The 26,636-nt window shown below is 37.8% G+C and overlaps 1 protein-coding gene across 1 annotated transcript in view; it reads left to right on the forward strand.

Annotated features, from left to right (window-relative positions):
- Positions 1-1,572: 1,572 nt before the first annotated feature.
- The window catches only part of LOC124798315 (elongation factor Ts, mitochondrial), a 98,748-nt gene continuing 73,684 nt past the window's right edge, over positions 1,573-26,636 (forward strand). The window contains exon 1 of the mRNA XM_047261653.1: positions 1,573-1,882. Coding sequence (XP_047117609.1) covers positions 1,706-1,882 — 177 coding nt within the window. The 5' untranslated portion in view covers positions 1,573-1,705. The remainder of the gene's footprint in view (positions 1,883-26,636) is intronic.

Raw genomic sequence — 26,636 nt, forward strand, 5'->3', positions numbered from 1 at the left:
TGTTGCAATTCCCATTTTTCTATACCTTCTCAATAGTGTTACACAGAAAGAATCGTCTCCCACCATCCAGGGATTCTCATTTGAATTCACATTTTATTTCTGTAATAACAAGTCATTGATCAAACTATCAGTATCAAATCTATCATCATGCCTCTGAATTGCTTCAGTGTCTTCATAATTTAATCTGGTGAGTTTCCTAAACAATTGAACAGTACTCAAAAATGGGTCACAGAAGTCTTCTGTTTGTGGTCCTTTATAGATGAGCTACATTTCCTAGAATTCTTCCCATAAACCACAGTCAACCATTTAGATTCCATTAAGCAACCATATGGGTTCGTTCCATTTCATGCCACTTTGCAACATTACACCTAGATACTTAACTGACAAGCATGTATCAAGCAGTGCACTGGTAACGCTGTAACCAAATATTAAGGGGTGTTTTCCATACTCATCTGCTTTAATGTACATTTTTTCGCATTTAGAGCAAGTTGTCATTCATCATACCAAATAGAAATTCTGTTGAAGCCGTCCAGTGTCCTTCTACAGTCACAAGACACTTTCCCGTACGCTACATCATTATCAGCAAATAGTTGCAAGTTGCTACTCACCCTCTCAAACAGGTTATTTATTTATAGAAAGAACAACAATGATCCTTTCACAATTCCCTGAGGCACTCCCAATGATATTTCTGTCTCTAATGAAGAATCGCCATCAAGGAACTGGGTTCTGTTAACTAAAAAGTCATCGATCCACTCATCTATCTGAGATCCTATTCTGTAAGCTCAGACATTCGTTAAATGTCTGTAGTGTGACACTACACTATGAAATCTGCTTGTTTCCCTTCATCCATGGTTCGTAGGATTCTCGTCATGTTTAGAGCAAGCTGTCATTCATCATACCAAATAGTTTGGTTCAAGTGTGAGAGTGTGCCTCGGCCACGCCAAAATTCTTGGTTGTAGTGACAAACTGTCTAGCAGCAAGAAAAAACCAAAAAAATGGGAGCATGATATAACTGTTACCAAAACTGTTGCAAGGCAATAGTATTATTTCTGGAGATGGACTTCAATTGAATTAATTTTCTTAAATAGTTACTGTAATGTTTTTAGGACGTGAGTATACTTGAATCAAGTGTTCAAGACTTCTATTCTAAAATACCGTAACATATTTGAAATATTCTACATATTTTCTCTAATGATGCATATTGTTGGCCACAGTTACAGTAATTTTCCGCTGTTCCTTGTATATTAAAAAACACGTTGATCATCTACGATATTTCCGTCTGTATTTAACACGTTTAACGGAAAAAAAAGATATTTTCAAAGGACCGCTATAAATATGGTCTATTAGGCTGATTATTTTCCGAACTAGCATCAGAATCGAGCAATATCTGGGAAAGAAGAGATAAAAATTACACATAATATACTAAATGAAACTTAGAACCGTACCTACGTTGACGTCTTCTTCTTTTTTGAACTACATAACGTATCTTCCCTACGTCGGTGACGCGTACATTTTCAATTTGTCGCGGGTACATATTTTCTCAAAGATGACATGTACCCGCTCGTAAAAATAATACCTTTGGATGTATGGGCAGCATGAGCAATGAGCATGTTTATGTTTATTTAATGTTTACGTCTGCAGTCTAAACAGTGTGTTAAGCACTCATTGTTCTTCAGCCTATTTTAATGAGACGGTTTGTTGAACAATGCAAATAAAAGATTTAAAAATGATGTTTAATATTATGACTCGATCGTTAAGTACCGGCAACTCATGTTGGAGCTCGACAAACAAAACTTTATTAGCTAAATTGAGGAAGAAAACAGGTTATACGTTCACCAATTGTAAAAAGGCTCTGGAACTCCATAACAACAACATCGAAGAGGTACGTATATTAGTAACTACTGAGCAGCACCACACGATTACGGCCCACACGTAGGTTAAAATGTAAGCTCTATAGAGAGTAATTGTGGGGTTGACGTCATTCGGTCATTGTCGGAGTTTGTAAATATTAACGTAGGCGTTGCGTCTCTAGCTCCTTCGCAGGTTTGTAACGTAGTATATGAATAATAGGATCTGCTATAGGTGAATCCAAATATCAATGCTGAGTTGGAATTTCATTCCGTCTTCATATATTGTCTAAGTCGCAATCAGGTTATAAAATCAGGTAACATGGTTTAACATTTTCAATAAAGTCGTTTGAGTTTAATAATTTGACTGCCCCTGTGCCATTTACTGTCTGTGTCGTCATGCTGTTTTTCCCAAATTGCTTGGAGTCGTTTGCAGAAAGGATACAGAACTTCTTGATTTTCTGACTTGCAGAATGCTGGAAAATGTTTCGTCTCATTATTACTTAGTAGGTGGTGATACAAGCCGTTAGATTCCGTTTGAATATTCAATTATATTGCCTGTCAAGTCATTAACATTGATGAATAAAATTGTAAACCATATGTAGAATATAGATTGAGATATAGCTTATGATACCCGTTCAGAAGGGCACTTACTTGTCTCATTCTTTTTCCAATGAATATTTGCTTTATAGTGGCATAAGCATATCTGAAGTAAGCCAAGAGTTACTTTTTCCAGAGAAATTAAATAACATTGTACTAGCCTCTAGACACATAACATAGAAAGACAGTATCTAAAAAGCAAACAATTTCAAAGATGATTAAAAGATGAACATGCTGTGGAAAATCAGTAAGATAGGAACATGTGATACTTGCGTATCCTACGGATATGTCACATGCTATACTGTAGCCCACAGAGCTCAACAGGGGATCTAAGAAGCTATGATGTATGTAGTCAAATGCCTTATATACCAGTACGTAATGTTCAAGGCATATTATCGCCATCATCCTGTTCCATACAGCCATTTGTAGTTCCTGGATAGGCTGTGTGTGCTATGGCTATGTGTGGTACCAATTGTTATGTGTACAATGAAAATACCAATCAGTGTTGTGGAGCAGTTTTAAAGCACTGAGTTCGTATTCGAGAGTTTTTCATGGTTAGTGGAGGTCCTGTTGGTTGCATGTAAAGGCCATGGCTGATGTCTTGCTCCATCCTTGACCAATCTGCTATAGCTTTGTGTACATATCGCTGTGTTTGACATATCTTAGACCCTTATATTAAATGGTGAAAGAAGAGATAAGAACAATGGACATGAAGCTGCTTCACAAGCAGATACCTGTGTCTTTGATCAATCTGTGACTCTTTTGATAACTTAATTCATGATTAAGTATCCATAGGCGGTAGTAAGTGTTATTGAGTAATTGACTGTTCTACGTTTTTATCTGTTTTGCAAGCAAGCTTATCCAACTAATATTGAACATAAATGTAGCTACATGAGAAGAATTTCTTGTATATGAAAGAAGAATCACCAGTAACTATCAATATATTAGACTGTCAAAACTATGACCCTTTGTAAAGTAATTTGATCAGAATAACATCTTTTTGATCATACTCATGACAAAACAGCGTTAAATTAAAATGCCATCTTTCGAAACTTCACAGGTGATCTTATGACACTAGCAGCTTCTGCCTGTCGCTTGGATACAATGAAAAGAGTAAAAACATAAATCATAAATGTTTTGTGGAACTGATAAGTAATTGAAGTGCATGTATTCACAGGTTTGTTGTTGGTTGGAAAAGCCAATGAATGTGGGGGGGAGGTGGGGGGGACAACAACCATACCTGGTTGTGATGACAGACTGACCTGTAAGTTAGCCTGTTTGTAAAAATTACCACTGATGTCACTTTACAGTCGCCTTGTTTACGACATTTGAGGCATATTTCCTATGCGACTGCCAGCCGACAACTTATAATGCACAGTCCTCTTTAACCATAAAATTAGGATATACATTTTGTAGATGCATGTGACAGTTTTCCTGGAAATCAGATAGCAAAACTATAGGGACAGGAATGATTTCTAGTAGTAGTGTGTGTGCCCACATCTGCATTGCCTGTCAGCCTTTTTTTTTGCTTTTGCTGCCATGGTTTTTGGCTTGCTACCTGTGACAGAACATTGAAGCAAGAAGGAAACAAGTCCCCATCCATTCTGAGGCTTTTCTCTATCTTGTTTGAGCTATTGTTATGCTTGTTTATTTAATCAAGAAACGAGAGTTGTGGCACCTCTCTAGAGTGAATACAGGTATGGCACTGAAATTTATGATGTAATCAATATCATTAGCTTTATATCAACCATGGCCAGTTTCTCCATGAGTCTCAATCGACAACATTATATCTTTCCCTGTGGCCACAGTATTGACAGATATTTCTCTCATCTCAATACTGACTTCTCCAAACATATGTGTTATGAGGTAGGCCTATACTTTTAGAAAACAGTCTAGAATAGAGGCAGTGCTGAACTTATGTCCTTTGTGTAGTTAGTGTTGGTAGCACTTGGTTTGAAGTATGATGGGAATGCAGAAGAGCTTGTCAACAGCTGATTTAATTACCAAATCAGGGAATGGGTAGAGTACATTTTTCACACCAATGAGTGGAAGTTATTGTGCCAAATACTCATGTAAATATAAATATGCACTGCACAATTCTTTTTGAAAAACAGCAGGAACACAAGCAGGCATGTCAACAGATAATAGTAAGTGCAAAACAAGAGAGCCACAGACTGACTATGTGATTCACTGCATTGTGACCTAGGAATCTAGAATGTAGAGGGAAAATCAGGTCCAAAAGTTTGCAAGATGTTTGCAATAACAATCAAAACAATAGTATCATACTTAAATATATCACTAGGAGCAAAACTACCCATCACTTTCCACTGCTTGGGTTGCACCCATCTTTGACTAGTAATCAAAAGTCCTCTGTAGCAGGTGCGAACTCCGCAGCTGCATAAATTTTGAATAAAAATTAGTGATGTCAGCTGAATACTTTTGGGCGTAACAAGTCAACTTCATTCTGCCAACGACCTTGTCAAAGAGGGCGGAAGAGCTGACAGAGGTTCAGGGCACTCTCTAGCCCTTGGGGTGGGAAACTGCCCCTAAAACGGCAGAAAAATTGGCAGTGATCAGTGATATAAGGATGCAGAAGGCAACTGAAACCAATGCATTAAAGACACATAATGTGTATCCACAGGATATGTTGTCTGTAATTGAAAAAGTTTCATGACAATCTCTCCATTGGCAAAAGATTCCAGACTATTCCCCCATCTACATCTACATGGTTACTCTGCAGTTCACACTTAAGTGTCGAACCATTTTCATACTACTTCTCTACCATTCCACCCTTGAATGGCATGTGGGAAAAAGCAACACCTAAATCTTTCCGTTCGAGCTCTGATTTCTCATATTTTATTGTGATGATCATTTCTCCATATGTAGGTGGGTGTCAACAAAATATTTTCACACTCGGAGGAGAAAGTTGGTGATTGAAATTTTGTAAATAGATCTCGCCGCAAAAAAAAAAAAAAATTGTGCGATAACACGAAACAGGCTGCCCTTCTTTGCACTTTTTCAATGTCCTCCGTCAATCCTACCTGGCAAGGCTCCCACACCACGCAGCAATCCTCCAGCAGAGGACGGACAAGTGTAATGTAGGCTGTCTATTTTGTGGGTTTGTCGCGTCTTCTAAGTGTTCTGCCAACGAAGCGCAGTCTTTGTTTCGCTTTCCCCACAATATTGTCTATGTGGTCAATTTAAGTTGCTCGTAATTGTAATTCCTTAGATTTGTGCAGTTTATCGTATACCCAAAATTTATCGGATTTCTTTTAGTACTCATGTGTATGACCTTGCACTTTTCTTTGTTTAGTGCCAATTGCCACTTTTCGCACCATACAGAAATTCTCTCTAGATCATTTTGTAATTGGAATTGATCATCTGATGATTTTACTAGATGCTAAATTACAGCATCATCTGCAAACAATCTAAGGGGGCTGCTCAGATTATCACGGAGATCATCTATTCAGATTATCACCAAGATCATCTGTGTAAATCAGGAACAGCAGAGGGCCTATGACACTACTTTGCGGAATGCCCGCTATCTCTTCTGTTCTACTCGATGATTTACCATCTATCACTACGAACTGTGGCCTCTCTGAGAGGAAATTACGAATCCAGTCACACAACTGAGACAATACTCCATATGCACACAATTTGATTAATAGTCGCTTGTCAGGAATGGTATCAAAAGCCTTCTGGAAATCAAGGAATATGGAATCGATCTGAGATCCCTTGTCGACAGCACTCATTACTTCATAAGAATAAAGAGCTAGCTTTGTTGCACAAGAACGAGATTTTCTGATTCCGTGTTGGTTATGTATCAATAAGTCATTTTCTTCAGGGTGATTCATAATGTTCGAGTACAGTATATGCTCCAAAATCCTACTTCTAATTGAGGTCAGTGATATGGGTCTGTAATTCAATGGGTTACTTCTATTTCCTTCTTGAATATTGGTGTGACCTGTGCTACTTTCCAGTCTTTAGGAACTACTTTCCAGTCTTTAGGAACAGACCTTTCGTCAAGTGAGCGGTTGTATATGATTGCTAAGAAAGGCGCTATTGTGTCTGCCTACTTTGAAAAGAACCTGATTGGTATACCATCTGGACCGGGAGACTTGCCTTTCTTAAGTGATTTGAGTTGTTTCGCAACACCTAATATATCCACTTTTATGTCATTCATTCTAACAGCTGTTCTGGTTTCGAATTCTGGAATATTTACTTCGTCTTCTTTCGTGAAGGAATTACAGAAAACTGTATTTAGTAACTCCGCTTTAGTGGGACCATCATCAGTAACATTTCCATCGCAGTCGCGCATTGGCGGTATTGACTGTTTTTTGCCACTGGTGTACTTTACATACGACCAGAGTCTCTTTGGGTTTTCTACCATATTTTGAGGCAATGTATCATCGTAGAAACTATTAAAAGCATCTCGCATTGACGTCCGCACTAAACTTTGAGCTTCCGTAAAACTTAGCCAGTCTTGGGGATTTTGCGTTCTTCTGAATTTGGCATGCTTTTTTCATTGCTTCTGCAACAGTGTTCTGGCGTATTTTCTGTACCATGGTGGATCAGTCTCGTCTCTTATTAACTTACACGGTATGAATCTGTCTATTGCTGTTGATACTGTATCTGTGAATTTGAGCCGTATCAGGTCTACACTTACATAATTATCTTGGAAGGAATGGAGACTCTCTCTTAGGAAGGCATCAATCGAATTTTTATCTGCTGTTTTAAATAGATATATTTTGCAATTATTTTTAATAGTTTTGGTTGATATGGTTTTGAGCCTCACTGCAATGACCTTCTGTTCACTAATCCATGTATCCATCATGACACACACTATTAGTTCAGGATTATTTGTGGCTAAGAGGTCAAGTGTGTTTTCGCAACTATTTACAGTTTGTGTGGGCTCATGAACTAATTGTTCAAAGTAATTCTCAGAGAAAGCATTTAGTACAATTTCGGAAGATGTTTTCTGTCTACCACCGGCTTTGAACATGTATTTTCGCCAACAAATCGAGAGTAGATTGAAGTCTCCACCAATTAAAACTGTATGAGTGGGGAACTTATTTGTAATGAGATTCAAGTTTTCTTTGAACTGTTCGGCTGTTATTGGAGGGGACTGCCAAGGAAGAGGTGATCATGAGAAAAAGATCAAATAACCAATGAACCCAATGAAAGGATAACATTCTGTGACTCAGGGAGTGGAATGTCTGAAGTTTAAATATGGTAGGGAAGCTAGAAAATCTGACAAGGAAAATGGAAGAGCTCAATCTAGATATAGTGGAAGTCAGTGACGTGAAATGGAAAGAGGACAAGGATTTCTGGTCAGATGAGTATAGAGTAATATCAGCAGCAGCAGAAACAGGTGTACAGGAGTAGGATTTGTTATGAATAGGAAGGTATTATCAGAGAGTGAGTTGCAGTGAATAGTTCAGTGATAGGGTTATCTCATCAGAATCGACAGTAGACACTACACCGTCAGCAGTAGTGTGTAGACATCACAAGCAGAAGATGAAGAGAGAGAAAGTATACAAGGCTATTGAATGGGTAATTTAGTACACAGGGGGAGATGGAAACCTAATAGTCATGGGGGGATTGGAATGCAGTTGTAGGGGAAGGTGTAGAAGAAAGAATTGTGGAAGAATATGAGCTTAGTAGTAGGAATGAGAGAGGTGGCAGGCTAATTGAGATCTGCAGTAAGTTTCAGCTAGTAATAGTGTATAGGGCCTACTCTGTTCAAGAACCACAAGAGGAGGAGTTATACTTGGAAAAGGTGGAGATACTTGAAGATTTCAGTTAGATTACATACATCATGGTCAGGTAGAGATTCCAAAATCAGATATTGGATTGTAAAGCATACCCAAGAGCAGATGTAAACTTAGCTCACAACTTAGTAATGATGAAGAGTAGGTTACAGTGTAAGAGACTAGTCTCAGGGAGGAACAAAGAGCAAAGAAGTGGAATATGGAAATACTAAGGAATGAAGAGAGATGCTGGAAGTTCTTTGAGGCTGTCGATACTGTGGTAATGAAAATATAGGTACAAGGGAGATAACTGTGAGGAAACCATGGGTAACAGAATAAATACTTCAGCTGAGCAATGAAATAATTAGTAAGTTCAGGGAAGTTAAGGCAAAATGGCTGCATGAAAAATGTGAAGAAATTGAAAAAGAAATCGTTGTCAGAAGGACTGACTCAGCATAGAGGAAAGACAAAATCAGTAAAAGCAAGGGTGGTAACATTAAGAGTGCAGTGGAAATCCAACTTTTAAATGCAGAGGAGAGAGCGGATAGATGAAAAGAGTACGTTGAATGCCTCTATGATGGGGAGGAATTGTCTGATGGTGTGGCAGACAAAGAAAGAAGAGTCCATAGAGAATAGGTAGGGGATTCAGTATTAGAGTCAGAACTTAAAAGAGCTTTGGAGGGCTTAAGATCAAACTAGGCAAAAGGGATGGTTAACATTCAATTGGAATTCTAAAATCATTGGGGGAAGTGGCAACAAAACAATATTCATGTTGGTGTGTAGAATGTATGACACTGGTGATACCCCTATCAGATTTTCAAAAAAATATCATCCACACACTTTTGAAGATTTCAAGAGCTGACAAGTGCAAGAACTATCGCACAATCAGCTTAACAGCTTATGCATCCAAGTTGCTGATAAGAATAATAAACAGCAGAATAGAAAAGAAAACTGAGGATCAGTTACATGACAGTCAGCTAGACTTAGGAAAAATAAAGGCATCTGGCTGGCAATTCTGGCTTTGCACTTTATAACAGAAGCAAGACTGATGCAAAACCATGACCTGATCATAGCATTTGTCAACCAGGAAAATTGGCCGACAGTGTAAAGTGGTGAAAGATGTTTTAAATCTAAGTAAAGTAGGAGTAAGCTATAGGGAAGGACAGGTAACATATAATATGTACAAGGAGCAAGAGGGAACAATAAGAGTGGGTAACCAAGAATGAAGGGCACAGATTAAAAAGGGTATAAGACAGGGAAATAATCTTTCACCCCTATTGTTGAGTCCATACATCGAAGAAGCAGTGATGGAAATAAAAGGAAAATTCAAGTGCAGGATTAAAATTCAGGGTGAAAAATATGCCAATGATAAGGTTCACTGATGACATTGCTATCATCTGTGAAAGTGAAGAAGAATTACACGGTCTGTTGAAGGCAATGAACATTCTAATGGATACAGAAAATGAATTGAGAGGAGACTGAAGAAAGATGAAAGTAATGAGAAGTAGCAGAAATGAGAACTGCAAGACGACGTCAACGAATCCTGCTATCTAGGCAGCAAAATATCGCATGACGGACAGAGCAAGGATGACATAAAAAGCAAACATTACAGGCAAAAAGGGCATTTCTGACCAAGAGAAGTCTACTAGTATCAAACATAGGTCTTAATTTGAAAAAGAAGTCTCTGAGAATGTATATTTGGAGCACAACATTGTATGGCAGTGAAACATGGGCTGTTAGAAAACTGGAACAGGATAAAATTAAAGCATTTGAGAAGTGGTGCTCTGGAAGAATGTTAAAAATTAGCTGTACTGATTAGTTAAGGAATGAAGAGGTTCTCTGCATAGTGAGGAAAGGAATACAGGGAAGACACGGGCAAGAAGAAGGGACAGGCTGATAGGACATGTGTTAAGACATCGGGGAATAACTTCCTTGTTACTAGAAACGGTTGTATATAGTAAAAACTGTGGGAGAAGACAGAGACCGAAATACATCCAGCAGATAAATGAGGATGTAGGTTGCAGGTGCTACTCCAAGGTGAAAAGGCTGGCACAGGATAGAAATTCATGGTGGGTCGCGTCAAACCAGTCAGAAGGCCGATGACTTAGAAAAACAGCATTGCTTGCTTACTTTTGCACAGAAAGGAGGAAAATATGCAACCATAAAAGTATTTCACCACCTCCCTTGTAAATTAGATTTGATGGCAGATAATGAAAGTTTTAAAAACCACTTATAGTCAATTGTGTTTGAGAGTTCTCCTTACTCTGTTGATGAATTTCTGGGTAGATAGTACGCGTGTGGTTGGATTACATTTATGAAATGTTGTCGATAACTTTTTTTTTTTTTAATATAAATCCAGTTATGTAAATGGAAACATGTATCAATGTTTTCTTTAAGAAAATGTATTATTTGTAAACCTATTGACACATTAGTGAGCTGTCACAAATATGATCCAAAGGACCTGCAAAAAACTAAACTACACAAAATAATAACTGTAATTTTGCCAAGTCACAACTAGTATTGACAACTTCCAAATACAGACCTTGGGCAGAGCAGTGTTGCCACAACCTTCATTCCAAAAAAGAAAAAGATAAGCGGCTGTGATAGTGAGTGCAGAAACTTAGGGAACTATGTCTTGATTCAATATAACCATGAATAACCTGTAAAGAATATTGCATAGGTTCAGTTTTGGCGCTGGAAATAATATTGCTTCTTTTTCACCTCTCATTGTTTACTTAAAGCTGTCCTCCCATGGCCTCTGCAAACGAGATGCATTGCTGTCCTATGTACCACAGAGGAGCAGTGCTTTGACTGATATTACCAGACATATAAATTTTAACGCACTTTTGGTGTAAGTGGGTCCGTCCCTAACATTTCACAAAGAAACTCAGATCTTACTCAGTTTTTGTACCACATTTATGTTCGTGTGAATGATATGGAAATTTGAAAAGACTGATGATAGTTCTGACACCCTTAAGTACACATGCAGTATTCCTCACAAAAACAGGTTGCATCTAAGGTGCACTGAGTCATCTGTCTGTATCTCACACATTACAAAAATTCTTGATTCAAAAGTGTGTGCAGCTGTCTGATGTCAAAGCCAAGTTGTATCATTGCCGAGACATCAAGTAATGCACATGATTTTTTTTTTCCCCCAATAGTATTTTTTCCACATAAATCTTCTTGATATTGCTTAACCTTTCATGTTTATTGTAAGAAAAGTTATGACAGTTTGTTTATAGTTGTGTATGTTTGCTTCGTGCTAGTGTTTAAGTAACCTAGACATTTTAACTTTTTTTTATGAACACGTCAGCAGGCATCATTCACCTACATATCCTGCTAGAATATTAATTTGTTTTCTCTGATTAAATGTAACAAAACTGGCCACATGCTGCTCTGCTGATCACAGTATAAGGCAGATATCGGCAATACATCATTGTGTCAAGGTAGGAATCGATCAATGGAAGGACAAGCTCGTAACCTCTGTACATGTATGTGCTGAAAATATGACGCACTCACCTTGCATGAATGGTACTTCCTTGACTGACTGCATTTGTCACGTGTTTATCATTTTTGGTTTAGGTATATTTAAAAAGTCTGAAATCTGTCGTTAACCGCCTAATAACAAAACAGATCATTAGCATCCAGGTTAATGATATTTTAGTGTATAGAGGTGTTACAAGTGGCTCAGACCATTACCCATTTAAAGCCTCCTCAGCTGAATGCTGCAACTAAAATTTCTGGTCTCTCAACCTCCTCCTATTCCATATTAGAATTCTATTATAGTAATGTGTAAAAGGCTGTGGGTTGGAATTACTAACTCACATCTGTTGGTCTATTAAAAATGCTCACCTTTTAGCAGTATTTACAGATAATTTGTGATGTGAATATAAGAGACTAGTTGCGTGTCATTATGATTTATCACACAAAATGACTCATGGAATATGAAACTGAATAATTACCAGTAGTTAAAATAGCATTTCCTTACAAACATCAGAAGCTGGGAGGGATACAAACACAGAAAGAAATTGAAGAAATTACGAATCAGCATTGCAATGTAGACAGTCAGGGGCCTGAAAGCATATGAATACTCCTCCGGACTGAAGACGACAACAACAACAACTCCTATCGGCAGAGATACAATCTGAAGCACGGTGGAACAGATAAATCTGCATGTGCAGTGCATCAAAACATGACAAGTAGTATTCACATGGTGGCAGAGGAAGATGTTAGCACAGATAGTAGAAGTCACAGTAAGAAACTGTGGTGGATTAATGCAGTGGAAACACAAGTCTGTCAAAAAAAGATATAAATGTGACATAAAGTCATGCAGGAGGTTGGCAAGTTAAAAGTCAAACATCAGGCAAGGAATGACCTTATTGCTCATATGATGCATGTTGGAATTTGTCCATCATCAGATATCTACAAAAAGAAGAAAAATATTTTATAAAACATAGCAATGCATCGCAATAGCAATGCACTTTGATTAAAAACACTGGGCACAAATTGTAATACATCTACCCAGGAATGATTGCTATACGTAGATACAGTATTTCCAGTTGTGTTTGAAACAAACATTCAGAGACTACTGAAATTATTCTGCAGAGTGCAGACCAAGAAGACATCTTTGCCACCAGATGACATTACAGAATGTTTGGTGGCGTGAAGGCGCATCAACAACCATACATTTATTATACCATGTGTCTGATGGCTGTGAGCTAACTTTATTATTTAAGAGAAATATTTTATTTATAAAAGTGGTAATGATATTACAGTGATAAAAGGTCACACAAAATATCTGTTAAATTTGGGAGCTTTTTGTGGCACCATACATCGTCAAAAGCTACAATCACAACTACTGTGCAAGTAACATTAAATTATAGTGTAAGATAGTAGTACAAACATTTCCACTATACAGGTGCAAGACAGGGGCAGAACAACATGATAATTTCATTAAAACTAGGACAGTTTGTCTGTCAGACTCAAATCTGGTACCATTAAGTATCCAGTGTGCGCTACTGCACTTACATCAAATATTATTTGGTTCCATGGACTGTCAAACATTAAAATCGTAGCATCTTGTGCTGTTTTACAAAACTTAAGCTCAAAATATAAAATACATAATGTAATTGTACATCTCAAACCATATAATGTAAGACATAGACAGCAGAAATTGGGGGAGGGGGGGGGGGGGGGTGTCTTGGTGGAGTGTAGCACCAAGCAACATGTCTTAGTGTTCTAAGGATTATGTGTAATTTCTCAAGACTGATTTTTGTCTATTTGTGTATACTGAAATAATATTCACTATGTTTTATAAAATATTGGTTTCCTACTCCCATTCCCCCCCCTTCCCCCTAAAGTTTTAATGTATGGTTTTATATGTACAATTAAACTATGTATTTTTTGCGTTGAGATTATAACTTTTGTGAAGTGTCACAACACACCATGATTTCAACATTTGACAGTAGATGGTACCAAATAATATTTCTTGGTTATATGGACATGATGTGAAATCCCCAGTGACTGGTTTTAGTTTATATTAAAATACTTCCTACGATGCGTTAAAAAAACTGGTTTTGCTTGTTTGGAGAAAATTGTTGTTCTAATTCAGGTAAGCGCAGTAGCCCATATTGCATACTTTCTGATACCAGATTTGGGTGTGACAGATCGACTGCCCTAATTTTAATGAAAATATTGTATTCTCCTTCCCCTGTCTTACTGCCTGTATTTAAATTGATGGCATATGTTTGTATTGCTACTGCATATTTTAATTTTATGTTACTTGTTATATCACACAGTTGTTGTGATAGTAGCTTTTGATAGTGTGTGGTGCCACGAAAAGCTCCCAAATTTAACAAATATTTTTTATAACCTTTTATCATTGTAATATCATTACCATTAGTATAAAAAATATATGTTTTAAAAACGTTTGTTTACAGCCATCAGATATCAAGGTATAATAAATGTACAGTGGTTGATGCACCTTAGCGCCACTGTACATTTTGTATATCCACCTGGTGGCAAAAATGTCTTCTTGGTCTGCATTCTGCAGAATTGTGTCAGTAGTTTCCAAATGTTTGTTCACATACAACTGGAAACTCTATATATAATGTGCCAGTGTTTTCAATCAAAGTGGAATGCTATAGCCATGTATTGCTTTTTTATAATAATTATTTTTTTGTGATGGATAAATTCCGAAACATGTCATATGAGCAATAAAGGCATTTCTTCCCTCATGCTTGACTTTTACCATTGTAGCCCAGTCGACCTGAATGCAGAATTACGGATGTATTATCAAAAATGGGTAGCTATTAAAGATGAGGCAGATAACCTCTAATGTCCATAGGTATTGTATGTGATACCTCCAATCTACAATTTTTTTTTTACACATTTTCCAACTGATGCAACGAGAACACCTGTCAGTATCACAGAGTATACACTTGGCATATTCTGTTTGCCATTTGTTAAAATTTCCTAGTGCTATCTACGAGTGGCAACAGCTTGAAAGTGAATGTTACCATGGTGTGCAACATGTCAGCGCTTAAAACGTTCTTTTTCACATTGACAAATTAGAAACATGTTAATATTTACGAAAGTTTCATCTGTCACAGAAATAAATATCTTTACCTACAGACTGCCCTTAATGATTCAAAGTGTTCTTATTACTTGCAGCTATCATCCCTGGTACCTCAAGAAAGTATTAGTTCAAATCCTGTCATTGTTTAATTGGTTATAGTGGTAGGGTTTATTTGTTTTTCACTTTTTGCTATTTGTTGTTATGTAAGCTTTCATTTTCTGTATTAAATTATGTTATTTCCTTACAAGTACATACATCAGACATTTATTTCATTACAATAATAGAAAAATAAGTAACACTGTAACTCCCGTTTTTGCTGTAGTCCTAGCTGATGAAGAAATAGTGCAACTATAGGTAGTGGAGAACCCAAATGTTTCTGAATTTGAGTTATTTGAAGAATAAGATGAAGGTGATATAGCTATGAGATGATACACAACAGCTGCCAATGAGTCATCGTCTTGATTCAGAGGCTGGCAAGGTGCTTTTGAGTGAAATCCAAGACAGATGTGCAAAATAGATACACAAGACAGAGTAAGCAGTTTCTAGAAGCAGACTTCTGTTTTATATTTAAGATATAATTGACAAAGCTTTGTTATATTTTACTTTTCTTTCCAGGCTTAATCCTGAAGCACAAGAAACTACATCATCTGACATTCCATCTGTGAAGTCACAATTTATATTTTTCATGCAATATGTTGACCAGACATTGTTTGATGATATGACTTATTTTATGAATGTAAAGCATGTTAAGCTAACAGGGAAATCAATGGATTGTAATGGAGCAGAATTAAGAATTTTTTTTTTTTTTTTTTTTGGGGGGGGGGGGGGGGGTCATTATGTTAATTGCATTACTGGGATTCCCGAAATTGAGACTGTTGGAAAAGATGAACACATCCATTGATCGCAGATGCAGTTAGCAGGGATTGGCTGTACCTGTAAAGAAATAACCTGAAATTGGTTGATGACATTATTGTGTTAGATAAAACCAAATGAAGTGAAAGTTATTGAAAGGTATGACACTCCTTGACAGACTAAGAATTGCATGTCAGAATCGGCCCTGACCAACTCATATATGTATAGATGAGAAGATGATATCTTCTACAAGCCAGTAAGAACAAGGTAGTTTGTCAGGGACAGACCTCACTGAGTTGGCTTGAAGAACTACATCCAACAGTATACCTCTTGACTTTATGATGTACACAACCTAGATATTGGTGGGCATGCTGTTCTGAAACTTTCAGGTTTCTTGCCACTAGATCACTTATGTACATTGGCAGGTACTTCACATATGTTCCCACACTAGACAGTATCCTAACTCAGCAGTTCTCAACTATTTTTTCCTTTGAGGCATGCTAAAGTATGTTTCAAACTTTCGTGACACCCCAAAACCCCTACATGTGATGTTTTTCATAGATGCAAAAAACGCATGCACATGAAGTACATACAATACATTTTTTATCTTATGTTCTAAATATTTTATCTGTGGAAGATGAGAAGACATTAAAAACCTTACGACACACCTAATATATGTGCACAACACAGCGTTGTGTCATGACGTGGTTGAGGAACACTGTTCTAACTCATGGGTCAATCTTAGCAGTGGGGATATTGTGGCTAGTCATCTTTTAAAATCAGTGAGTTTCAGGAGAGATTTAGATTTGAAAATGGAGGGCCGAGATTCATGTGATCATATTGTGAGGACTAATGAAAATGTAATCAAATGCTTTGATAATAAACCTATTTATGTTGCTTCTTGTGATTTTGTTGTTCATCCTAGTGTCCAAATTCACCGTTCTTCTAGATCAAATGCAGTTACAAAATATAACACATATATAGGTGGAGACGCTGAGTCGCAGATAGGCACAACAAAAAGATTCTCACACTTAAAGCTTTCGGCCAATGGCCTTTGTAAACAATAGACAATGGCCTTTGTCAGCAATAGACACACATACACACACACACACACACACACACACACACACACACACACACACACACTCACGTAAACGCAACTCACACACACTACTGCAGTCTCAGGCAACTGAAACCGCACTGTAGTGCTACAGGCACATGGCAGTGTGGTTTCAGCTGCCTGAGACTGCAGTCATGTGTGTGAGTTGCGTTTGCAGGAGAGAGAGAGAGAGAGTGTGTGTGTGTGTGTGTGTGTGTGTGTTGTTGACAAAGGCCATTGGCCGAAAGCTTTAAGTGTGAAAATCTTTTTGTTGTGCCTATCTGTGACTCAGCATCTCCACTATATGGTGAGTAGCAACTTTCCTTCTCAGAATATTGTTACATTCCATCCTGGATTTTCCATTGTTTGACATATATAGGTGGTGTAGATCTCCCAGATTGATGGTAGTGGAAAAATACTCAATGAAAGGAATATCCAATTAGTGGACGGTTCAAGTGAGCCATAATTTCACAGACTTTCCTGTTGCAGCAACGTGGCTAGAATGAAGGCAAGCAATGTAAAATAATAAATTAATAATGCGGCAGAACATAATGCAGTATCAACTTTTAAAGTTTGATGTAGACCAAAGTCTAATTTTCTATGGAGTTCCAGAATATGTGCAAAACTCAATCTCAAGCACTGGTGGTGATGAGGACGATGGTGGTGGTGGTGGTGGTCCACCAGAGATGGTGGTCCAACAAGGACCTTACCATCTGCAGAATTCGGGGTGTTAAATGCTAAGCACCTGCCTCAGATAATGAACAGAAAAATATGTCAAAATGCAGATTAGGGACTTGTAGGGGCAGTGCAGCACATGTAAAGTGTTCTTATGCTTCACAACTGAGAGAAATTGTTTTGCTCTTTTTCACAAGAAGTTAATTTGAACTTGTGTTTCACTAAAACAGCATTATCTTATATGTTAAGAACAATGTTGTTGTGAAGGTTATATGTATCACTTTGTTTCAACATGGACAGCAGGTATCGCATATGATACCACTGTAAAATGTGTATGAAAATGAAAATAATTTTTTTTGTACTTTTTACTTAATTTTGTCCATATCATTTGTGCACTGAGTTTCAACCAAATCAGACTTCAGACCTACCTTTAGAGCTCTAGAGGATAAAAGAAACTATATGGAATCAAAGAGAATGAGAAGACAAGCAGTCAAGTGCTAAAAGACTAATGAGGAATATAAAATGCACTGCCTCATATGGCAAATGGCAGAAACATTGGCAAACTCGATCATTCTAGAAGGGAGGCATAGAAATGCGTGGGCTTACAAACCTCGAAATCTTTGAACATTACCAATCAGCATTATTGTAACATTGTACTCCTTCCCTATGTGTGCCTTTCCGGTGATACATTTGCCTCTAACATAATTTTCATGGATTACAGTGTGTGGCCACATCAAACAGCACAGGTGGAAGAGCTCTTGGAATGAGAAGTTGTTCAGTAAATGGACTGGCCCACCCATTCCCCTGACTTAAATGCCATCAAGCCTGTATGGGATGTGTTGGGAAGACGTATTGCAGCATGTCCACATGCACCTACGCCCATTGAGCAGTTGTCAACTGCATTGGTAGAGGAATGGAACACTCTAGTACAAGCACTCCTCTCCTGCCTTGAGGCTAGTATGGCAGCATGTTGCAGAGCATGCATTGCCATCTTTGGTGATCACACATCCTATTAAAAACTGTGTCCTACCTTTTTTAATGTCCTGGGGACCATCATAAATCACAATGACTTCAATGTAATTTGTCTAACAATGAAAAATCCATGGTGGAATGTAACAATATTATGAGAAGGAAAGTTGCTACACGCCATATAGTGGAGATTCTGAGTCGCAGATAGGCACAACAAAAAGACTCTCACAATCAAAGCTTTTGGCCATTGACCTTTGTCAACAATAGATACGCATACGTGCCCCCCCCCCCCCCCAACACACACGTGTGTGTGTGTGTGTGTGTGTGTGTGTGTGTGTGTGTGTGTGTGTGTGTGTTATTGACAAAGGCCAATGGTCCAAAGCTTTAATCATGAGAGTCTTTTTGTTGTGTCTATCTGCAACTCAGTGTCTCCGCTATATTGTCATTGTAATTTGTCTTTGAATAAAAGTTTCATTTCTGTTTCTGTTTTTTCTATTTATGGTCCCAGTTTCATCGAACTGTATTATTTGGCAGTGACACATCACGTAAAAGTTATGTTTGTCTTTAAAGTTTTGCACACAAATGTAAATGCATTTCAGTGACAAGTACGATGAGTCATTTATATGGAAGGATTCTCAGAGATCTAGTGGAGTCAAAATGCAAAGATGGGATGAAGATGAGCAACCAGGATTCAGAGTTGGTTGGCCTTCACCAACAATGTGTTTTGTTTGAAACAGGTAATAGAGAAAAAATTAAACACCAGCAAAAGAACCCATCTTATGTTTGTAGACCTACATAAGATGTGTGATACTGTACCTATACAAAGGCTCTGGAAAATACTACAGATTGCAAATATAAGTTACACCCTAATAAGGGCTTTCCAAAGTTTGTATAATGGTTCAAGATTGAGAATAAAACTTGGTAATAAAAGGTTTCCTGTCAACAGGGGTTTGCATCAAGGCTAGTGTGCATCTCTTACCATGTTGAAAATATGGTAGCAAAAGCTCTAAATCGCTGAAAAGGAAGTACAGAGGAATAGGAATAGATATGGGCAAAACTTGTTGTATACACTGCAATTTGCAGGCAACCATGATTTCCAAAGCAAAAGGTGATTTAGAATATATGGCATAAAAACTACAGGAGTAGTATAAATGATGGGGCTTAGAACTTAACACCCAGAAAACAAAATATCTTCCAGATGGTGCATCATCCAACTTGTAATCTACCACCCTCCTTTCTAGTTGCAGCTGTTGTCCACATTAGTCTTTTATGAAGATTTGAGAGTAGCAAAGATTACAGTAAACTTTCTAGTTTACTTATCTTTTCACGTAGAGTTGGCTCCAGTTCTTCCTGTATAGAGGTCTGATTCTTGAAGCTGAAATTCGCATGTTTTAGGTCCTCGTGGTTGAATTGATCTAAATAAATTTGAAGATCGTTGTTGCAAAATTTTTGTTGTTACGTTAATATGTTTTGTCACATTTTAGTACATCATACAGTCTCTTGATTTTTCACATTAAGAAAGCCAAAATTACATTGTTTACACAAAATACAAAAAATACATCCGATCACATCAGAGGCGTGCTTACTACTGACTTACTCATCGGAAGTAACAATATTCCAAAGGGTTTACAAGTTTTCTTGACAAATGAATTTCTATTAGTTTCGAATATTAACTTCATAAATGAACCCAGAAATGAATGTAGTAAACAGTACTAGATTGTGTAATTAATAATAGAAATTTTAAGTGTGCCAAATAATTCATAATTTCAGGTGTTTCCAAAAAAAATAATTTTAACTGTACATTCAGAACGAGTACCGATCAATTATAACATCCAAAATAAAGTAATTCCTTTTCATAAACTTTAGCTTGAAGTATAAGATACTCTGCATAAAATTATATGAAAGTTTTCAGAAAAGCAGCTGAAATAATATTGACCTGTCCAAAATTAGAAAAATAGTACTGGCATCAACAACTACTGTTGAGGAAAAGTAATGCAAGAGAAGGGTGTCCCATTACAAACTAAAGACAGAGAAAACTGCAGCTTGCTGTACTTACACATTACTATGAGTAGAACTTGTAACACAGGTAAAGATGACCAAGAAATTATAGTATGAATAACTCAGGCTATAAAATTGAGCTCTTGTTTAAATGGAATCCTTTGGAGTAGCAGACATGAGAGAGTTTCAGACAGTAAGAAGAGGAAGTTGATGGCCTCTGAAATGGATAGTCAGTTGGAAAGAGAAGATGTATAATGCAGAGGTTCAGTTACAAAGGGTGGTAGAAGTATAATTAACAATTGACATTGAACAGAAACAATGTGGTATTTTACGTCCAAAAGATGGATGAATCCAGGTTACCTAAGAACATTACGCTATGGATACCTTCAAACCACAGGAAACATGAAAGGGCAAGGAAAACTTGGAAAGGAGGTAATGTAAAAGCAATGAGGTCAAGGCAGTTAAGAGAAGTTACCATACTGTATCAAAGAGTAACATGACAATCACAACTGTTCTTTTATTCCTTGTCTACATTTTTTTCTTACCATAATAAATGAGTACTTTTGTGTAACTGTCTCTTTAAAATCATTCCATTCAAGTGCCCATAATACACCTGTGTCTAGGGTTGTTTTTATCAAAAGGAAAATTCATACAAGAAAACTATAAAATTGTTGTTGTTGTTGTGGTCTTCAGTCCTGAGACTGGTTTGATGCAGCTCTCCATGCTACTTTATCCTGTGCAAGCTTCTTCATCTCCCAGTACCTACTGCAACCTACATCCTTCTGAATCTGTTTAGTGTATTCATCTCTCGGTCTCCCTCTACGATTTTTACCCTCCGCGCTGCCCTCCAATACTAAATTGGTGATCCCTTGATGCCTCAGAACATGTCCTACCAACCGATCCCTTCTTCTAGTCCAGTTGTGCCACAAACTACTCTTCTCCCCAATCCTATTCAATACCTCCTCATTAGTTACGTGATCTACCCACCTTATCTTCAGCATTCTTCTGTAGCACCACATTTCGAAAGCTTCTATTCTCTTCTTGTCCAAACTAGTTATCGTCCATGTTTCACTTCCATACATGGCTACACTCCATACAAATACTTTCAGAAACGACTTCCTGACACTTAAATCTATACTTGATGTTAACAAATTCCTCTTCTTCAGAAACGCTTTCCTTGCCATTGCCAGTCTACATTTTATATCCTCTCTACTTCGACCATCATCAGTTTTTTACTCCCTAAATAGCAAAACTCCTTTACTACTTTAAGTGTCTCATTTCCTAATCTAATTCCCTCAGCATCACCCGATTTAATTTGACTACATTCCATTATCCTCGTTTTGCTTTTGTTGATATTCATCTTATATCCTCCTTTCAAGACACTGTCCATTCCGTTCAACTGCTCTTCCAAGTCCTTTGCTGTCTCTGACAGAATTACAATGTCATCGGCGAACCTCAAAGTTTTTACTTCTTCTCCATGAATTTTAATACCTACTCCGAATTTTTCTTTTGTTTCCTTTACTGCTTGCTCAATATACAGATTGAATAACATCAGGGAGAGGCTACAACCCTGTCTCACTCCCTTCCCAACCACTGCTTCCCTTTCATGCCCTTCGACTCTTATAACTGCCATCTGATTTCTGTACAAATTGTAAATAGCCTTTCGCTCCCTTTATTTTATACCTGCCACCTTCAGAATTTGAAAGAGAGTATTCCAGTTAACATTGTCAAAAGCTTTCTCTAAGTCTACAAATGCTAGAAACATAGGTTTGCCTTTTCTTAATCTTTCTTCTAAGATAAGTCGTAAGGTTAGTATTGCCTCACGTGTTCCAACATTTCTAAGGAATCCAAACTGATCTTCCCCGAGGTCCGCTTCTACCAGTTTTTCCATTTGTCTGTAAACAATTGGCGTTAGTATTTTGCAGCTGTGACTTATTAAGCTGATAGTTCGGTAATTTTCACATCTGTCAACACCTGCTTTCTTTGGGATTGGAATTATTATATTCTTCTTGAAGTCTGAGGGTATTTCGCCTGTCTCATACATCTTGCTCACCAGATGGTAGAGTTCTGTCATGACTGGCTCTCCCAAGGCCATCAGTAGTTCTAATGGAATGTTGTCTACTCCCGGGGCCTTGTTTCGACTCAGGTCTTTCAGTGCTCTGTCAAACTCTTCACACAGTATCTTATCTCCCATTTCGTCTTCATCTACATCCTCTTCCATTTCCATAATGTTGTCCTCAAGTACATCGCCCTTGTATAAACCCTCTATATACTCCTTCTTCCTTTGTGCCTTCCCTTCTTTGCTTAGAACTGGGTTGCCATCTGAGCTCTTGATATTCATACAAGTGGTTCTCTTCTCTCCAAAGGTCTCTTTAATTTTCCTGTAGGCAGTATCTATCTTACCCCTAGTGAGACAAGCCTCTACATCCTTACATTTGTCCTCTAGCCATCCCAGCTTAGCCATTTTGCACTTACTGTCGATCTCATTTTTGAGACGTTTGTATTCCTTTTTGCCTGCTTCATTTACTGCATTTTTATATTTTCTCCTTTCATCAATTAAATTCAATATTTCGTCTGTTACCCAAGGATTTCTATTAGCCCTCGCCTTTTTACCTACTTGATCGTCTGCTGCCTTCACTACTTCATCTGTCAGAGCTACCCATTCTTCTTCTACTGTATTTCTTTCCCCCATTCCTGTCAATTGTTCCCTTATGCTCTCCCTGAAACTCTCTACAACCTCTGGTTCTTTCAGTTTATCCAGGTCCCATCTCCTTAGATTCCCACCTTTTTGCGGTTTCTTCAGTTTCAATCTGCAGTTCATAACCAATAGATTGTGGTCAGAATCCACATCTGCCCCTGGAAATGTCTTACAATTTAAAACCTGGTTCCTAAATCTCTGTCTTACCATTATATAATCTATCTGATACCTTTTAGTATCTCCAGGATTCTTCCAGGTATACAACCTTCTTTTATGATTCTTGAACCAAGTGTTAGCTATGATTAAGTTATGCTCTGTGCAAAATTCTACAAGGCGGCTTCCTCTTTCATTTCTTTCCCCCAACCCGTATTCACCTACTATGTTTCCTTCTCTCCCTTTTCCACTGACGAATTCCAGTCACCCATGATTATTAAATTTTCGTCTTCCTTCACTACCTGAATAATTTCTTTTATCTCGTCATACATTTCATCTATTTCTTCATCATCTGCAGAGCTAGTTGGCATATAAACTTGTACTACTGTAGTAGGCATGGGCTTTGTGTCTATCTTGGCCACAATAATGCGTTCACTATGCTGTTTGTAGTAGCTAACCCGCACTCCTATTTTTTTATTCATTATTAAAACTACTCCTGCATTACCCCTATTTGATTTTGTATTTATAACCCTGTAATCACCTGACCAAAAGTCTTGTTCCTCCTGCCACCGAACTTCACTAATTCCCACTATATCTAACTTTAACTTATCCATTTCCCTTTTTAAATTTTCTAACCTACCTGCCCGATTAAGGATCTGACATTCCACGCTCCGATCGTAGAACGCCAGTTTTCTTTCTCCTGATAACAACGTCCTCTTGAGTAGTCCCCGCCCGGAGATCCGAATGGGGGACTATTTTACCTCCGGAATATTTTACCCAAGAGGACGCCATCATCATTTAATCATACAGTAAAGCTGCATGTCCTCGGGAAAAATTACGGCTGTAGTTTCCTCTTGCTTTCAGCCATTCACAGTACCAGCACAGCAAGGCCATTTTGGTTAATGTTACAAGGCCAGATCAGTCAATCATCCAGACTGTTGCCCCTGCAACTACTGAAAAGGCTGCTGCCCCTCTTCAGGAACCACATGTTTGTCTGGCCTCTCAACAGATACCCCTCCGTTGTGGTTGCACCTACGGTACGGCCATCTGTATCGCTGAGGCACGCAAGCCTCCCCACCAACGGCAAGGTCCATGGTTCATGGGGGGACTATAAAATTATGAGACAAGAAATTGCTGACTAGAGCTTACTTTCAGGAGATGAACTGCTGATCTGCTGATAGTCGCATGTAAAAGAATACACTCTGTCCTATCTTTTGGAACTAATAGTTCCTTCCTCGAGGAGGAGAGACGGATGAGTTTGGGAAGTCAAAAAATAAGAGCAGGTCACACGGACCCCAGGATGAAAAGGTCTGAGTGAGCTACCCGAATATATTGTGTGTAATGTTATGTGTCTCTCTCTCGGCAGTGCTGCATGTTCACATCACGCAAGTACTGACTGGCCAACAATTCTGTTCAATAATTTTATAGTATCCATTTTTTCAGTTTCATTGTGACTTTGTCAGTATTATCATACAATTCAAACAGTGGAATGTCCAGGGATGAAATAAAAATAATGTGGAAAGGATAGATTGCTATCCACCTCACAAAAGAGGTGGGGTCACAGACAAGCACAATGAAAAACAATACTAGAAACATATCAACTTTCAGACAAAATCATTCATGAGAAGTAGAACTGTCCCACATTCACAGAACAACAACTCACAAACACATGGCCAATGTTTCCAGTTGCTAAGGCAGTTGGGGCTTAGCACCTGGAGACAGTGGCTACGTATGTGTCAGTTGTTGCTGTGTGACTTTGTGAGACTTCTATTTCTGAAAGAAGGCTGTGTCCGGATAGCTGAAAATATTTCTAGTATGGTGAAACTCTGCTTTCACACCTTTCAAGAGACTTGGAAAAAATGGTATAAAATGTGGGAAATAACTTTGTAAGCTGTAGAGATTACATGTACTACCCCCTTGCATTTTCATGGTTTTGTATGATATACATACATATTTTTACTATATACCAAAGGTTTTCTTAATTGTGTGCTATGTTTAGCGGTTGACATGACATTTACCGATGATTTAGCACAGCAAATTGCATTAAAAATAACGCAAACAAAGCAGCCTCCATGTTGATTTACATGTTTGCAAAGCTAAGGTGGCGTATTTGGCAGTTCTCTATTTATACTTGCAGGCTACAAAAAGTGCAGTTCAAGTGTACACTGCATTAAAGATCTCTCTAAACTGCATCATTTTTAGTGTAACTTTCCTGCAAATGTGATGTCAGCAGATGTCCACAGTACATCTAGCTGTTTTAGATTTTGTAAAGAAAAGTGTGTGAAATATTGTAAAGTGCATTAAAAATGGCATTACACTACAGATCAGTCTGTTACTGCAGCGTTTATTACACACTCACTGGCTTGGTCAACTGGCAACTAAACTGTCACCTTCCAATCAACCTAGTTGTCGGGGCTCCAATGCAGATCTGTCTGTATCCACAGCCAAGATGGCAGGGAGGATACCATACTACACTTCAGATTTTTAAGCAAACATTTTATGAAACATTATTAAGCTATTTTTATTTATTATACTGAAGTTTAATTTGGATGGTCTTACATGAATATGATGTGAACAAGTGCGTACAGTAGTTACTACTTTTTAATAGAAAAATCCAAAAATGTAGGTTGTTTTATCACTGTCACTTTCTGCACTGTCAGTGTTTTCTTCTGTATGAAAGTCAATCTCATCATCAACAGACACACTTTCCATGCAGCTATTCCCATGTTGAAGTAACTAGGTTTTCAGTGTCATCATTGATACCAAGGTCTGGTGTGTAAGCTCCATTTCCTTCATCGGCTTAAATGAATCCCACTTTTTGGAAGCAGTTGGATATTTTGTGGCCTCCTTAATCTCTGTCCATGCCTTGGCAATGTAATGCAAAACATCTAAAATTGATACTTTAAAGCAGGCTGGGTACCTCCATCAGAGTTAATGCCTTCTGCACAATCACCTTCTTATAGTATATTTTGAAGACATGGAAAATACCAAAATCCAAGAGCTGTAATTTGCTTGTGCAGTTTGGCGGCAGAAAATCTAATTGCACATTACGTAACCTTATATTTTTGGGATGTGCAGAGAAATAATCCACCAACAAGAGAATATTCCTGTTGTGGGTTCCCATTCTTGCATCAGGGCAACATAATTGCTTTTCAGATATTTCTGATGTCATCCACACTTTATTGTTGGGACTGTAGATTGTTTGCAGCGTTTCTATATTTTTAAAGCAACATGGTTTTTCTATTTGCTAGTCATGAACGTTTTAATTTTTGCGGAACTATCTACATTTGTGCCTAAATGACAGCCAGGTGAACTTTACTGTGTTTGCTTCCTTCACAATTTTCACCATTGAAGAAAAATATTTTGTTTGATAGGATGCTGAAAAAGGGAGCTGTTTCCTCAATGTTGAAAATATTCT

Source organism: Schistocerca piceifrons, chromosome 5 (genome assembly GCF_021461385.2).
Source record: "Schistocerca piceifrons isolate TAMUIC-IGC-003096 chromosome 5, iqSchPice1.1, whole genome shotgun sequence".
Classification (NCBI taxonomy): Eukaryota; Metazoa; Arthropoda; class Insecta; order Orthoptera; family Acrididae; genus Schistocerca; species Schistocerca piceifrons.